The following is a 16,801-nucleotide window of genomic DNA, read 5'->3' as shown; positions in this document are numbered from 1 at the left end:
TCCTGGTGATTTTATAGTTGTATGACTAAAGTTTTGGGGGTACATTCCAAACTGTACATTTTTCTTAAGAATTTGATCTAATTCTTTAATTAGAGATTTTTTATTATAGCATCAGGGCTGAGTTTTATGTTTATGTAACCTCTCTGCTTTTCACTTGCTAACAAATGATATACTTTGAAAGTAAAATTTATTGAGTGATTTACCTAATCTGATTTACCTATTTATCTTATTAATTTAGTAGATGTATTATTTTAAACGTATATCAGTAGTAGGAAATATATGTGTAACTATCTTTTATTTTGTTAATCTTTTAGAAATTAGTCTTGACAAACAACCAGTTGACCACCCTTCCCAGAGGCATTGGTCACCTTACCAATCTCACACATCTAGGCCTTGGAGAGAACTTACTCACTCATCTTCCTGAAGAAATTGGTATGAACCATTTGGATGCTTGACTCTGTACTAATTTGCTCTTGTTTGTTCAAGCAGTATTTCAGATAAAGAGGACAAATCTGTTTTTGTCACCTGATGTTACCTCAGAGTCAGGAGTCTCTCGTGCGTTCTCTTTTTTTTTTCTAAGTAGAGCACCAAGTAGTTGCTGGTTGGATGGTTGGTTTTGGTTAGGTTTCCTCATGGGGTGTTACAGAGTTAATACTGCATTTGAGAATATTTTAGCCTACTTCTATTTCCAATACATTTAACCTTATTTTAGCAGAGTTATTTTATATTTCTTCCATTTAAAAACTACACAAGCTTGAATTAAACTAGTAATGTCTTATGCCCAAAGAACATTTCCTCAGAGGTTTTAGGATTAATTTTAATATCTGATTAAATTAATATTTGACAGTACTTTGAAATTTTCTAAGTATTTTCATACCTGTTATTTCATATAATCAACATGACTACCTTGAATTTTAGGCAGTACAAGTTGTAACCCCATTTTACAAAGAGAATTGATCAACTGAGATCACATTGTAGTTCTAAATTAGTAATTCCATGTATTATGTTCTTCCATCTATACCATGCTGTTTCAGAAGCCCTTTAGATTAGTGGTTAAGAATGGGTTTGGAGTTACAATATAAATTATACTTTAATTTTAAAAAATGGTTTTGGGGTAAAATAGAAAATTCAAAATCTGGCCATGCTGCTTATTGGCTTTATGGCTTTGGATAAGGTATGGAAACTCCCTAAGCTTCAAGTTTTCTACTTGTGTAAAGTAAGGATAATAATAGTAACTTCTTCTCATAGTTAAAATCTTAAATGTAAACATCGATTACCTAGTAGCCATTATTTTCATTAGTCTTCTGCATACCAATATCAAATATTAAATTTTGAAGTTCAAAAATTACAAAACATGGGAGGCAGCTTCATTTCCAGTATGTTTATTCATCTGGCCTCATGTGATTGCAGGAGACATTTGCCTAGAAAGTGTGAATATCCTGAGACAGTTTTAGATCATTCTTTTTAAGATTATTACATAAGTTGATTTTTGGCTTATTGCCAAATATGTGATAATTCTCTTAGTGAAATACTTAATATCAAGTAACAAAAACCTTTCCACATGAAAAATTTATTTAATAAAAGAGATAATCACATTGTTTATAACAATAAAAAGATTATAGGCACAGATTTACAATAAACTTACCTCTGGAGTTTCAAAAAGAATACATACCAATGCCAAGCTGTTCCAAACAGAATCTTTGGAGATGTAGCATGTGCATTTAAAAAAATACTTTCCAAACTTGAAAACTGCCCATAAAGGAAGAAATTCCGATTTAATTGGTATGGAGCATGATGTGGACATCAGAGTTCTTTATTCTTTAGATCAGCCCCACTTATTCAGTAAGGTTGAAGATCCATGGTTGTAGAGTTTTAAAACTAAGAGAAGAGAGTAAGAGGAAAGGTGTATTCAGTATATATGATGCCAAGGGTAGCATCATGCCCAATCGAACTTCTATAACAGTAACTAATTTTTTTTAAAAATAGTAATTGATTTGATTTTTTTTTTTTTTCTTAAACAGGTACACTGGAGAACCTAGAAGAACTGTATTTGAATGACAACCCCAATCTACATAGCCTTCCCTTTGAGCTGGCTCTTTGCAGCAAGCTTTCAATCATGAGTATTGAGAACTGTCCACTCAGTCACCTTCCACCTCAGATTGTTGCTGGGGGTCCTTCTTTTATCATTCAGTTCCTAAAGATGCAGGGTCCATATCGTGCCATGGTCTGATACAAATCTGCTGGTCCCACACACTGTTCAAAAATAGACTGCCATTAATGTTTCATATCTATATCTGTATCTATTTATGTAGATATTGATATATTTGGCAGATTTATAAAGACTGCATTATGTGTTTCTGCTAATAGAGGAATCATAGCCATTTAGATTTTTTTTTTTAATTCTGTACAAAAGGCTTATTATATAAGTTTTCTTTGCTGAACTTGATGGATGTTTTTCTGTTGTGTAATATGATATGCCAGTTTGCTAAAAACATTTGCCAACAAATTATGAAGTTATTAAATTTAAGGGCCAGAGGTAGTATAGTTAGATATACTTTCTCTTAGCAAAAATAATGGACAGTTTTGTTGCAACTTTTTATATACATTTTCCCCTTACCAATTGTCAGATCATTGTAGTATTATAGGCCCTAAAGGTAGAATTTTTCTTTAACTTATTTTGAAATTTGAGATTTAAATTTTATATATTGTTTACAGTCAGAGTAAATCACTGGATTTTTTTGGGGGGGTTTGATTTGCTCTGTTTTAATCAGTGAAATCTACTTTATATCCTCTGCTAAAGAATTTGCATCAGCTGGTTTAAATATTAAAAGATATTTGCTTGTTGAAACAACTGGCAAGTGAAAAGATACAGTCAGAAAGTCTAGAATTCTTTTAATTGTGTTTCTCTGATCAATTGTAAAGCAAAATATCTGAAGTGAGTCTTTAGGTTGGGGGGAGGGTATTGAGACCTTTTCTAGTATAAATACCTTTTCTTAAGTTTGGGGGAACAGAAACTTGTAGTATGGAAGAGTTTTCACTCCTGAAAGTTGCAGAATGACAAAAACTAAAAATAATTTGGCAAAAAAAAAAAAAGATATACACATAAACACACACATTCTATATATGTATATACAATGCTATATAGATATGTATTTATTATATCATAAACTACAATAGGTAACTTTAAGGATTTCTCCCTAGCCTTGTACAATGAAATGAATGTTTTCCTTTGAACACTGCAATATATGTATGTTTCAAGGTTATTTAACAGTGTACTATGGTTTTATATCTTGACTTGCCTTGTACATCTTTCAGTTCTGGAATATCTGCGTCTAAGCACAATATCTTCACACTGTGCTATATTGCTGCTGAACTAAATGCACTTTCCCCACATGTGGGGCACTGGCTTCAAACAATTCAGTTCAGTACCATTGATTTTAATCTCATCTTTCCTTTCTTGGTAGCTGTTAATACAATTATGGAAAAGAGGCACATTGTATAGAAGCCATTGATAGTTCAGTGGAAATTCTGTAAGATGTGCATGTGCTATTTGATATGTTTTCTTTTGCTTTACTGCTTTGAAGGCTAGCAGTAAGTGTGTGCCCCTCAGAGAGTAATCTTACTTTTGGTGGTGTCATTCTGAGTCAATTTAATTATTGAGGAGACAGAGCAAGTGCATTCTAGATATCATCCTAAAAAACACTTACCATATCATGAATATTATGTATAATTAAGTATTGCTGCTTGGTTTTCTTCCCCCCCCCCATTTAGATGGGCATTGTGTTTTAAATAAACCATTTTTGAATTGAAGCTCTATTAAAATAGAAATTTAGAGTGTTTTGCTTTTTCTGGCACTCACAATCAGGACTAAGTTTGAGGTCGAATCTATATTCATAATTGGCAATTTTTTAAGGAGCAAGTAAGAAATGGAAGGCAGGTGAAGATATAAAACCCTAGAATGCTTAAATGTGCTGTAAAACTATTGTAGATGTCACTGGATTTTACCAAGTAATATCCTTTCTTCTTTTTTTCCATCTACTGTGGCTTTTCAGTTAAAATTTTGTTTATAAAAGGAATTTGTTTATTACAGCTCTATATACCTATGTGTATGTGTGGTTTTTTAAAAATACCATATCCACATGTGTGTATATATAAAAGTGATGGAACTTGAACTTTCAAGGCAGTAACCTAATTTTTTTTTTGAGAAAAAATGTTATTGTTTCTTAAAAATGAAAATAGATTTGGTTTTTGAAACATTTTGGTTCCCCTACCTTCATTTATGTTAGTCTACAACAGAAATGCAGAAGGATCACACTCTTACATGTACAAGTAATGTTACAGGCAAACCATACATAGCTGAGGACTATAAAATTTTTTTAACACCTACAAAATATATGTCCTTTTTATGGCTGCCACCTTGTAAGAGCCCATGAATTTCATTACTTCTAACAAGAAACTAAAATGGACTCTAATTGGTATATCCTTGTGAAATCAAGTTATTTAATATTTAAATACTTTGAATAAATTAAGGGATATTGTTCAGTGACTATATATGAGCTAATACTTTTCCTGAAACTACAGTGGGACTAGTTGGCATATCCAAACATTTTCCTTTCTTTTGAAGAATTTAGGTTTAGTCACTCCATAAGGCTCAATAAATTAAAAAAAAAAAAAAAAGGAATGTTATAGAATGTTCCATTGGAAAAACATTGCTCTAGACTTTGCTTTTTGTTAATATATAGTAGCAAAACAGCAGTGGCAATGTTAAACAGTCCTTTTGTGGTAGTGTAGTACTTTTTAAATCCCATATGATTATTTCATACTGGAAGAAGGGGGAGATGCTAAGTAATTTATGGACTTGATGGATACACATGAAAACAAGATAGAAATTCTTGAAGGAGAAAATACACATTAAACATTTATTTGTACTTATATTAAAAGGTGGGTAATAAATTTGAATGAGTTCTAAAAATGTAATTGCATATTTCTATTTTATCTCATTGTAAAGCCTGAGTCATTTAAAATGGATAAATGGTTATACATCACAATTTATTTAGTCTTTCTGTGATAACTTTTGTTACAACTTTTGCTTTTCATGTCAGTTATTGCTAGGCCATGCATATTGAGTGCAAATTTCAGATCACAAAATTTGTAATTATTCATCAGCAAGAATGGGTTGTGGTTAAAGTGTATAAAATGGGACACTTTGAAATGGAAAGGGGCACTAACAGTCATTATGTTGGTCCAAACAGCCATACATCAGAACTGCCTCTGGAAAACAAAGGTTGTATGGTTACTCTTGCATGATTAAAATTAGATGGAAACAAATGGCACAGTTTATAAATAAGCAGGGGAATAAATTCCTGAAATTTTCAAATTTAACTAAAATTTAGAACAACTTCTAAAGAAAGGTTTCCTTCTGCCTATACCAAAGGATAAGAAAGATAGTATACCAAATATCTTTGCTGAAACTTTTCTCTTGCTCTATTCTTTTGGTTAGTTTAGCCTTTAAGAGCCAGTTTGGGCAATTGGAAGACATGTGGCCGTGTTCGGTTGATTTTCACATCTCTGAGAATTTGAATATGTAAGCATTGTGATGTTGATTTGGTATATAAGAGGATGTCTTGAGTGTTGTTATATTAAAAAAGTATTAAGATGATGTTTTGTAAAATAGGTACCAGTACTTTGTTATTGACTAGAATGCCTTCTTAACCTGATAACACTAATTCTACGGAAACGTTTGTGGGTTTGTTTGTTTTTTTGAGAGAGAGTGTGAGAGCTAGTGGGGTGGGGGTGGGACAGAGGGAGAGAGAATCTCAATCCTGCTCCATGCCCCAGTGCAGAGTCCAACCTAGGGCGTGATCTTATCAACCTCAGATCTTGACCTAAACCAAGATCAAGATTTGGACACTTAACTGACTGAGCCAGCAGGCACCCCTGTGCAATTTATTTTTAACTTTGAAATGTAAGTTAAAATATAAATACGTTTTTTAGGAGATTTTTTCAACTCTTAAAACTGAAGTTTGAGTCATCATTACCCTTAAAAAAACTTTATACCCTTGTTAACTATCCTGCTGACATACACATTCTAGATATAAACTGTTTTGAATGTAAATATTTGTGAATGATCAGGACTTGAGCTGGATAGTACTTTATGGTTTTTTAGATTGGGGACTTTTAAAGTTTGGTAGAAAGGTGAGTGTCCATATTATTAGTGTCGGGACCATGAAGAGTAGTATGGGCAGGGCTGTCACGTGCAGGTTTTGCAGGTTGTGCAGTGTGCAGCACGGTACATGTTGGGGGGCGTATTCACATCATAGATTTGTATATTATGACAGTTTTTCAGCAGATGGCAGTAAAGTGCTTTGTTCTAACAATCAGTATATTATGTCAAATTTCTGACAGATGGAAGTAAAGAATCTTGAGGAAGGAGCATTTTTTTCTTCCTCATTTGCACAATGATACTAAGTGGGATTCAGTCTTTGTGCAGATTATTAGAGCTCTATCCTAACAATCCTAATAATAATTGAATAATATTTAAATGACATTATAAGCATTTTATATGTCCTAGGTACTAATAAAAATGCTCTTGGAAAATCTAAGAGGGGCTTTATCAATGACCATTATTAATTAGATTTCATATATTAAGTTACCTTTTATCATTTCTGATATTATTTATATGGAGAATTTAATCTTCCACCGGTCTAGTCAGGCTTAATATACAAATACATTTGCTTCAGTTGTTTATACCATTTTCTTTAAGTAATTTTGTAGAAATTATTATTCAATAAATCTGTCTAGCTAGTTAGCACTTAAAACCTGGTGCCCATTAATTAGTAAAGGGAATGTTATATATGGCTCGAATCTTTTTTTGTTTTAATATTTGTCTTTAATAGAAAAGTATACTAATACATAATTTTTCCTTGTTTACAGTGTTTTACTTTTCTCATTTCAAAACTCATTTTTAACAGAGTTCATCATGTTTTCTTGTAATTGCTAAATAAGAATGTAACATGTTTTGTATGATGAATAGATGAATAGTGTCCTTTGATTATATTTTAACCTGCATGTCAGAACTTGTTTTTAATTAGGTACATGATAATTTGCACAGTACAGAGTTTATAAGGTATAGAACAACACAGTTACAAGATAGAACACTGCAAAAATGATAGTATCTGAAAACAATATTTAACAGTTTTGAATTTTCTCCTAGTAGAGCTCAGGCTTCCACTGATGTTTAACAGGGCTTATGCTGTGGTGAATACTTAGCTATTCTGAATTATGATTCAAGGTCAGACGGTATAAAACAGCCTTTAGAAAATGTACTTTTCGCCTGAATTATATTGTTATTTTGACCACATAAAAATTATCTTAGTTTTTAAGTCAGTCATTCTGTATTAAGGTATTCAATATAAATAATGTATTTGTAAATGTTTTCCAGTTGAATCTTTTAAAAAATTTCCGATGCTTCATGTAAGTGAAACTGGAACATGAAATCAATCTTTGCAGTGTCATCGAACCACCAAAATGTGGAGCTGAGAGAAGTGACTCTTCACTACCATTTAATCCTCTGGCAAACTGGAAAACAGCAAACGGCATCCATAGGTATACAAAAACAGGTGCACAAAAAAATGCAGCAAACCATTTTATGTGGTCAAGAGTTAACTTCAGTAGAGTTATTTATATTGTTTACTATTTATTAAAACCACAAACTGTATGGGTGGTTTTTTTTTTTTCTGTTTTGGTTTTTCTGTTAAAATACATAAGGAATATATCATGGAGACATTGAATTATTAGAGGTAATTCCCTCATTCTCTGAGCCTTCCTGAGAAAATGCTTTTTGTTTTGTAAGCTCTCGTAAGAAAGTCTGCTCTACCATTTAGGATGTCTTAGTAACTAAAGGTGAAAATTCAGCACAAGATTCCTAGAAAAAGAAAGTTGGGATATCAGCTAATAAAGAACATTATTTAAATTGTTTTTAAATGTTTCATGAGAACAAAATCCGTAAGGGTAAAGGAGACCTTACCCAGTGGGAACTAATTGGCTGAAGAAAAGTTATCAGGGAAGGTCACAAGTATTAGTCCTATGCACAATGTGATTAACTGTTATCTTTCCTCTTAACATTCTTGGATATGTATTTCAAAGAAACACTCTGGCTACTTTGAGAAGAGTGGGTGAAGGGAATAAAAACTAGAGGTCAAGCGTCCATATAGGAGGCTGTTAGAGTAATCCAGGTGAGAGATGACGATGACTTTGGGATTGTAGTTGTGGGGATGGAAAAAATAAATAATAAGCATTTAAGGGAATCTTAGGAAGACATATTAGTAAGGCTTCATGATTGATTTGAAAAAGTTAACTCACTTTTTCAAATCAATCAAAGGTGACTCCTAGGATTGTGGCCTTAAGCATCTGGATGTATTTCCTAAACCGTGGAACTCTGCAGGAGGACCAGGTTCTTTTAATTTGTTTGGGTTTAGGGAGAGGATGTGTTCTACTACCTGTGGGACCTCAAATGGAGATGTCAAGTAAGCATTTGGATAATTAAGTCTGGAATTTATTAGACCTGGAAACGGAAGATCCAGCATAATAGATGATAATCGAAACAAGAATTTCCTAGGGAGCACATGTTGAATGGCAAGAGAATGGAATACTCCAGGATGGAATCCTGGTGAACTCCAACATTTAGCTTTTGCATAGATAGGGGGTGCCTGGGTGGCTCAGTTGGTTAAGCATCTGGCTCTTGAGTTTGGCTCAGGTCATGATCCCAGGGTTGTGAGATCAAGCCCCACGTCTGGCTCTGAGCATGGAGTCCGCTTGAGATTCTCTCCCTCTGCCCCTCCCCCCTGCTCACTCCTACTGTCTCTTTCAAAATAACATAAACAATTGAAATAGCTGTAGTAGAATTGGAAAGGAAACAAGGGATATGGTCTTTAGGAAATAGCCTATTTCATTAAGAGTTCACTTTTTCTAACTTCTCAGTGTATTTTTCAATATCATTTTAATTTCCATACCAATTTTTCTAGGACTCTGCACTGTCCAAAACCATAGCTATTAGCCACATGTGACTTTAATTTTAGATTAATTAAAATTGAATAAAGATTTAACTTTAATTCTTTAGTCACACTAGTCACATATGAAGTTCTCAATAACCTTAAGTGGCTGCTGACTACTATATTAGTGCAAATACAGAACATGTCTGTCCTCACAGAAAATTCCGTTGGACGGTGATTCTTTTCTATAGCCACTCTTTCTTCATAATTAGTTTTCAGCCCTGAAGCTTATAGCTAGAAGCTTATAGGCAGCTTATACCAATTGCTTGTTCTTGAAATTGGGCCTGTGTACAGTATTCTCACCCCCAAAGAATTGGGTGGAGTGTGCCAGATAAGGAATGTTGAGGGCAACTCTTCATGGTCTTTCCAATAATCTTAGATGATTGCTTGTATTCTTAATTAAATTTGATTCCCTTAAATCTTATCTCTAGAAATGTCACCTAAAGATTTAACCTGTTTTTCTTCATTTAAAAAATTGTTCTTTTCCATATTCTAATTACTTAGTCAACCTGTTTATGGTGGATTTTCTCCCTTTTTGCTATTTAACTCTTTGTAGTTAATCTTCTGGAATAGATTAGACGTTAGATAACTGGCCAAATTTATGCATTTTTTATAAAGATTTTATTTATTTGAGAGAGAGCACCAGCTGGGTGGGGAGGGGCAGAGGGAGAGGGAGAAGCAGGGAGCGCTCAATCCCAGGATCCTGGGATCATGGCCTGAGCCGAAGGCAGACGCTAAACTGACTGAGCCACCCAGGTTCCCCTACACATTTTTTTACTCATCTTTGATCAAGACTGGCTTAACCTAGTCTAGCTAAAAAACTAGATTTTCATGGTCTTAAACCTTCTTGCAAAAATCAGGCCCAAGAAGAGAATGTCTGTATTTGGGAGGGGCACAATTTTAAAATGTATACCAAAAGATTCTGACTTGAAAAGAATACCATTATAAAACATAAAAATACTTAGATTAAATCTAAGTGATTAGATTATTGGTTCTTTAATGACTTGTGTAGATTAAAGCAATGGAACTGTCATTTTTTAATTTTTATTTCAATTTTAAGTAGTTAACATACAGTGCAATATTGGTTTTGGGAGTACAATTCAGTGATTCATCACTTACATACAACACCCAGTGCTTATCATAACACCCATCACTCATCTAGCCCACCCCCCACGCACCTCCCTCTATCAACCCCCAGTTTGTTCTCTGTCATTAAGAAATGTCTCTTCTGGCTTGTTTCCTCTCCTTTTTTTCCCCCTTCCCATATGTTTGCCTGTTTCCTTTATTAAATTCCACATGTGAGTGAGATCATATGCGATTTATAACTTATTTCACTTACATAATACTCTAGCTTCATCCAAGTCGTTGCAAATGGCAAGATTTCAATATTTGATGGCTGAGTAATATTCCATTATATATATCCATTTATCAGTTGATGGACATTTGGGCTCTCTCCATAGTTTGGCTATTGTTGATAATGCTATAAATATCAGGGTGCATGTATCCCTTCAAATCTGTATTTTTTGTATACTTTGGACTAATACCTAGTAGTGCAATTGCTTGATCACAGGGTAGTTCTATTTTTAACTTTTTGAGGACCCTCCATACTGTTTTCCAGAGTGGCTGTACCACTTTGCATTCTCACAAACAGAGCAATGAATCTGTCAACTCTTAAACTATTGTTTTTAACTGAGATTTTTAAAAACTGGTAATAATTTCTCCTTTAAATTATAAGTGCAACAGTGCCTAGTGAGGGAGTGTATTTATATAAATATTACTTTCAAAATTAGGCATTGTGAATGTCCAAATCTTTTAAAATATTTCACTTTATTGAATATATGGTTACTAAAATTTTCTTCCTTTGGTAAGAATATGAATACTTGGATTTTTTTTTTTTTTTTTTTTTTTTTTAGTTTTTATTGCTAACTTTGAAAATTAGAAAACCTAATTTTAATGTAATTTATTTATTAGGGAGGGAGTTTTAATGCTAACTGTTTAAGCATTTAAGTGGCCATATTATGATAGAAGTAGCACTCAGAATGCCTGGAGTAAGCCTTTTAATTTCTAAAGTGTGAAGATATATGCCATATGTTTATGTGAGTACATCTATATGAATATGAAAGAGTAAAAGCATAATGATGAAAACATAAATGAAGTCAACTTTGTTTTAACTTGGGTGGCCAACTTTGTTTGGAGGGCCATGTTTTGCTGAATTTTACTTACTAAAGATTCCATGCATTTTAACTAGCACATTTCCTGGTGCAAAACAGTGTTTATATCTTGTCAAAGACACAGACAGAAATTTTCACCATTGAGGAGGTCACAATGTAATAGATTTCACACCTACTTTGAGTAACCTACTTTAAAAAATTAGGAATCGCTGATTTCATTCAGCTTTTCTAACCTCCAAAGCACCTCCCGTTTCTGCTTAATAAAGGCATCCTGAGGCAAGTGAGAGCATTGATTTCCATTTTAAAAGTATCAATAGACTTTGGTTTATAGAGAATAAAATATTAACATGAAGCTATGGATAATCCTGGGTTTGGAATGATTACCGTTTTCTTCTAAAATGTTTGGTGACTTACATTTTCCTTCTGTGAACGTCAGCATAGATACAAGAAATCTACACATTTTAGCCTTTGATGTCAACTTCAAAAGAACACTGTACAGTCAAGAATTCTCTAACCCCAAATTTATTCAGATTGCAGATGAAAACTAAAAGCAAAATTTTTCTAGTTTTCCACTTTTGCACAGTAATAACTTATTGTTACTTTCCTCAGGGCGTAATTAGTCTTAACACATTCATTTAGTGTTATTGTAGGTGATATATCTGCGTATTAGGGTTTATTTTTTCGTTTTACATACGTACACCCATGCACACTCTTCATGGAGATTACGTTTCTCCCACTTTTTTTTTTTTAAAGCACATTTAAATACCATGTAGTAAATACCAACTTTAAAAATATATATGATCCTAAAATATACAGGACACCTGGGTGGCTCAGTCAGTTAAGCATCTGGCTTTGGCTCAGGTCACAATCCCGTGTCCTGGGATCAAGTCCCACATTGGGCTTCTTGCTCAGGGGGAGCCTGCTTCTCCCTCTGTCTGCCGTTCCCCCTGCTTGTGTTTGCTGTCTCTCATGCTCTCTCTCTCTCTCTGACAGGTAAATAAAATCTTTAAAGAAAAATAAAATGCACAAACTTTAGAACAAGTTCTAGTTTCAACAAGAGTTTTCTTGTACCTAAGTGCTTTGGCCGTTATTATATAACTTTTCTCCACAATATACTATCACTTGCCCAAGACTGCATTTTAAAATAATTTGGATTACTAGAATTCCACTGAGGATTGTTAAGGTATTTTGAACCTTTAAAAACTTGACATGACAACCTTGGTAGTCATTTTTTCCACTTAATTGGTTTTGGTTATAACCGTTGGTTTTTTTAAGGATCATTTGTATATTAAGTAATTTCATTTTTCCCTTGCTGTTCCTTTGACTTTCATGTAAAGCCGACTTCATTATCTTTACATTCAAGATGAGGGAATAGCCAGGGTATACACTGATGCAGTATAATATGTCAACATTGAAATTAGAGCCTGAGTCTTCTGACTCCTTAGTATTCCTCTTCAATGTAACCTCCCCATCTGAATCACATCACATATACTGCCGTGGGTGGAACCGGCTAAGTAGGTGAAAGCTAAATCAAACAACCCCTTTCCTCCATTAATAATCTACTAATTTGAAAAACCATATATTCTAACAACCATACATTTGAGTAATTTAGATTGAGTTCCACACTTCTTTCCTTTGCATCCTTTTAAACCAAAATGCAAGGTATAAAGCTACAAGCAAAGTGTTTGACTTAAGTGTGCAATGTATAATTTATATTCTTAACTGCTGCTATTTTTGTGGGGGTGGGTAATCTTTCATGTTGATTATAGGTGAAATATTTGCTAATAACATTTTTGTTTTGGATAAAGTGAAGGATCAATGACTTTAGATTTGGGGGTTCAAAGAAATTACACGGACTATCCCTGTCTTTCAGGTAGAATAGGATATTTTAAGATAAAATAATCAAATGCAAAGACTTGTTAAGTCAACTAGCTAATAAGTAGTACAGTGGTACTGGGGACTACCTCTACTAGTTCAGTGTTGTTTTGACTTTATCATGTTGATCTTGTAATATTGTATGCTTCACTGTGAATGCATTTTCTTTTCTAAAAGCTCAGCTTTGGGAGAGAGATGTTTGGAGCTGTTTGAGTAGTAATTTAAAAAGGGGGCCTCCTGGCTAGCCATCCTGATCAGTTTACATGAATCCAAGGGAGCAATGGAGTGACATCTTGCAACCAGATTGCATTTACTTCCAAACCATAGAAAACAGGTGGCTTATAAGGTATAAATCCAAATTAAAGTTACCATAGTTGCCTTTTGAGACTTGGCTGATAGAGAATTCTGCATTCAAGTTCATTTGTTTTTTATATCCAAAACTCGAGTATGAAGAAATGGTGTATATTCACTTGGCAAATATTTGAGCACTCAGTAACATGCCAGGCACCTGTCTAAGTGTAGGATATATTAGTGAACGAAGCAGACCATAGTAAATGAAATTTACATTCTAGCGAGGCAAGGCCAATGGTAAGCAGTAAGTAAATTCTGTAGTCTATTCAAGGTTGATAAATGTTATTAAAAAGCAAAAACTTCCAGTTTCTGGGCCAGCATGTAAGGAGCTTGGAAGTTGTCACTCTGTCCTAACAATAAAGACAGCTAAAAAAACTGAAAATCGAACAATTCTTCTTAGATTTATAGGAGAATTGAGGTCATAGGGCAACTGGCGCTCCTCAAATTGGAGAAGTGGGTGGATACGGCGAATCACAATTACCAGAACAGATACCCAGAGCAGATACCGATAAGCATAAATCTTTTTGGAAACCAGTGTTGGGCTAGGAAAAGCTAACTGTAATGCATGAGTTGCTGATGGCTCCGTGTGGACAAGTCTGAGAGTTAAAAAATCCGAGCAACCCGGTCTAAAGGGGGCCTCCACACTTTTATTTAGAGTTTTTACCTCCAGAAGCCCTCGCAGGTTTTTAAGAGAGAAGACTGGAGAATAATTTCCTCATCCTTTCAGCATGGAGAGGGGAAAGGGAGCCATTTTGAAATACACTGAGAGCATTTCTGTTCTTAACAAGCCCTGCCCTTAAGAGAAATTATTTTACCAGAGACTAACCTGCTGAGGTTTTATCAGAGCCTGACTGACCTGGGAGAAGAGAAACACCCAACTATAGGCTTCTCTAACTTTTCATGTGGGGGAATAGAAATATCCAAGTGTAGCCTTCCACTGAAATGGTGGGGGAGGAGATGACTAAAGTATTTATTTCCTCGTCACAGCCCAGGAGCACAGGCTCACTAAAAGACCTACTCAGGACTATGGAACACTTTCCTTCCCCCAACATCTTAGCACCATATCACCAAAACCTATTTGCATCAGTTCCTTTTACCCAATACATAGTGTTTGGCTTTCAACAAAAGGTTGCTAGGCATATTAAAAGAAAAAAAATATCTTGAAGAGACAGAGCCAACATCAGAACCAGACTCAGATATCACAGGGGTTTTTGAACTGTCAGACCAGGAATTTAAAATAACTGATTAATATGCTAAGGGCTCAAATGGAAAAAGTGGACAACATGCAGAAATGGAGTGATGTAAGCAGAGAGATGGAAATTATAAGAATGAATTTAAAAATGCTAGAAGTAAAAACACAGTAATAAAAATGTACAACGCCTTTGATGGGCTCATTAGCAGATGACACACTTGAAGAAGGAATCCGTGAGCTTCAAGGTTAGTAGAAACTATCCAAATGAAAAATGAGAAAAACTACAAGAAGTATCCAAGGACTACGAGGCAGCTACAAAAGATATACATGTGATGGGGATACTAGAAGGAGAAGAACAATACTTGAGCAATGATGATGGAGAATTTCCCAAATTTAATGTCAGACACCAAACTACAGATCGAGGGAGCTCAGAGAACATCAATCAGAATAAATGCACTCAAATCTATACCTAAGCATATCATACTCAAATGACAGAAAAGTCAAAGATAAAAAAATCTTGAAGGAAACCAGAAGGTAAAAACATCTTACCCATGGAGGAGCAAGAAGAATTACATCAGACTTGTTTTTGAAACCATGCAAGAAGAGAGTGAAGTAAGTCTTGGAGGGGGAGTCCCCACCAACCTAGAGTTCTGTACCTTGTGAAATTATTCTTCCAAAGGAGAACTACCTTGTCACATTAAAATTTAGGGAATTTGTCACCAGTAAACCTGCTTTACCTGAATTGCTTAAAGAAGTTCTTGAGAGAGAAGGGAAATGATACAGGTCAGAAAGAACATTAAAGAATTAATGAAGGCATGGGGCACCTGGGTGGCTCAGTCGTTAAGTGTCTGCCTTTGGCTCAGGGCGTGATCCTGGCGTTCTGGGATGGAGCCCCACATCAGGCTCCTCCACTGGGAGCCTGCTTCTTCCTCTCCCACTCCCCCCTGCTCGTGTTCCCTCTCTCGCTGGCTGTCTTTCTGTCAAATAAATAATCTTTTAAAAAATTAAGGTAAAATCATCTTATTAATTCATATAAAGATAAGTTTGTTTCAAATAATAGCAACAATGTATTTGATGATTATAGGTTATGGATAAGTGAAATGAATGACAACAGTGTTGTAAGAGATGGGATTGAATATTCTCTGTTATAAAGCGCTTGCTTTACCAATGAGGTGACGTAAATGTGACTTTGAAAGTGGACTTAGATTAGGGCCACCACTAACAACAAAAACACTTGTATGCTAAGAGAAGAGAGAAAATGGAAGGAATCCTATAAAATGCTCAATTCAGACACAGCGGCAGAATAAATGTGGAAGACAAAACAAGGGCAATGATCAGAAGTTTGATATTAATCCAACAATATCAATAATCACTTTAAGTATCAATGGTCTAAATGCACCAATTAAAAAAGTGTTACAGAGGACACACAGATTAAAAGCAAAAGGATGGAGAAAGATATACCATGCTAACACTAATCAAAGAGTAGCTATATTAATTTCAGACAAAGCAAACTTCAGAGCAAGGAAAATTATCAGTAATAAGACATAACAATCTGTAGGTGCTTAACAATAGAGCATCAAAATATGTGAGGCAAAAACCGATCTAACTTATAAGGAGAAATAGATCAATCCACTATTATAATTGGAAACTTCAGTACTCCTCTATCCCTAATGAACAGATTAGCTGTCAAAAAATCAGAACATAGTTGAACTCAATAGCATCAAACAACTGGATGTAATTGACATTTTTTTAAATGTTTTTTTATTATGTTAGTCACCATATAGTACATCCCTGGTTTCTGATGTAAAGTTCGATGATTCATTAGTTGCGTATAACACCCAGTGCACCATGTAATACGTGCCCTCCTTACTACCCATCACCAGTCGATCCCATTCCCCCACCCCCTCCCCTCTGAAGCCCTCAGTTTGTTTCTCAGAGTCCACAGTCTCTCATGCTTCATTTCCCCTTCTGATTACCTCCCTTTATCCCTTTCTTCCCCTACCGATCTTCCTAGTTCTTATGTTCCATAGATGAGAGAAATCATATAATTGTCTTTCTCTGCTTGACTTATTTCACTTAGCATTATCTCCTCCAGTGCCGTCCATGTTGCAGCAAATGTTGAGAAATTGTTCTTTCTGATAGCTGAGTAATATTCCATTGTA

The 16,801-nt window shown here is 34.6% G+C and overlaps 1 protein-coding gene and 1 long non-coding RNA gene across 3 annotated transcripts in view; one reads left to right on the top strand and one right to left on the bottom strand.

Moving 5' to 3' along the window:
* SHOC2 (SHOC2 leucine rich repeat scaffold protein) overlaps nt 1–4,095 on the top strand; it is a 91,785-nt gene extending 87,690 nt beyond the window's left edge. For both annotated transcript variants that reach the window (XM_008684451.2, XM_040624311.1), the window contains exons 8-9: nt 315–432; nt 2,022–4,095. In XM_008684451.2, coding sequence (XP_008682673.1) covers nt 315–432; nt 2,022–2,230 — 327 coding nt within the window. In that variant the 3' untranslated portion in view covers nt 2,231–4,095. The remainder of the gene's footprint in view (nt 1–314; nt 433–2,021) is intronic.
* Nucleotides 1–16,801, bottom strand: part of LOC103657032 — a 69,040-nt gene that overhangs the window by 32,027 nt on the left and 20,212 nt on the right. Inside the window, exon 2 of the long non-coding RNA XR_005833226.1 lies at nt 1,646–1,878. This is a non-coding gene — a long non-coding RNA (uncharacterized LOC103657032). The remainder of the gene's footprint in view (nt 1–1,645; nt 1,879–16,801) is intronic.

The sequence above is a fragment of the Ursus maritimus genome, unplaced genomic scaffold, assembly GCF_017311325.1.
Source record: "Ursus maritimus isolate PB19 unplaced genomic scaffold, ASM1731132v1 scaffold_7, whole genome shotgun sequence".
Classification (NCBI taxonomy): domain Eukaryota; kingdom Metazoa; phylum Chordata; class Mammalia; order Carnivora; family Ursidae; genus Ursus; species Ursus maritimus.
Note: the sequence above shows the minus strand (reverse complement) of the source record. Positions and strands in the feature narration are given on the sequence as shown.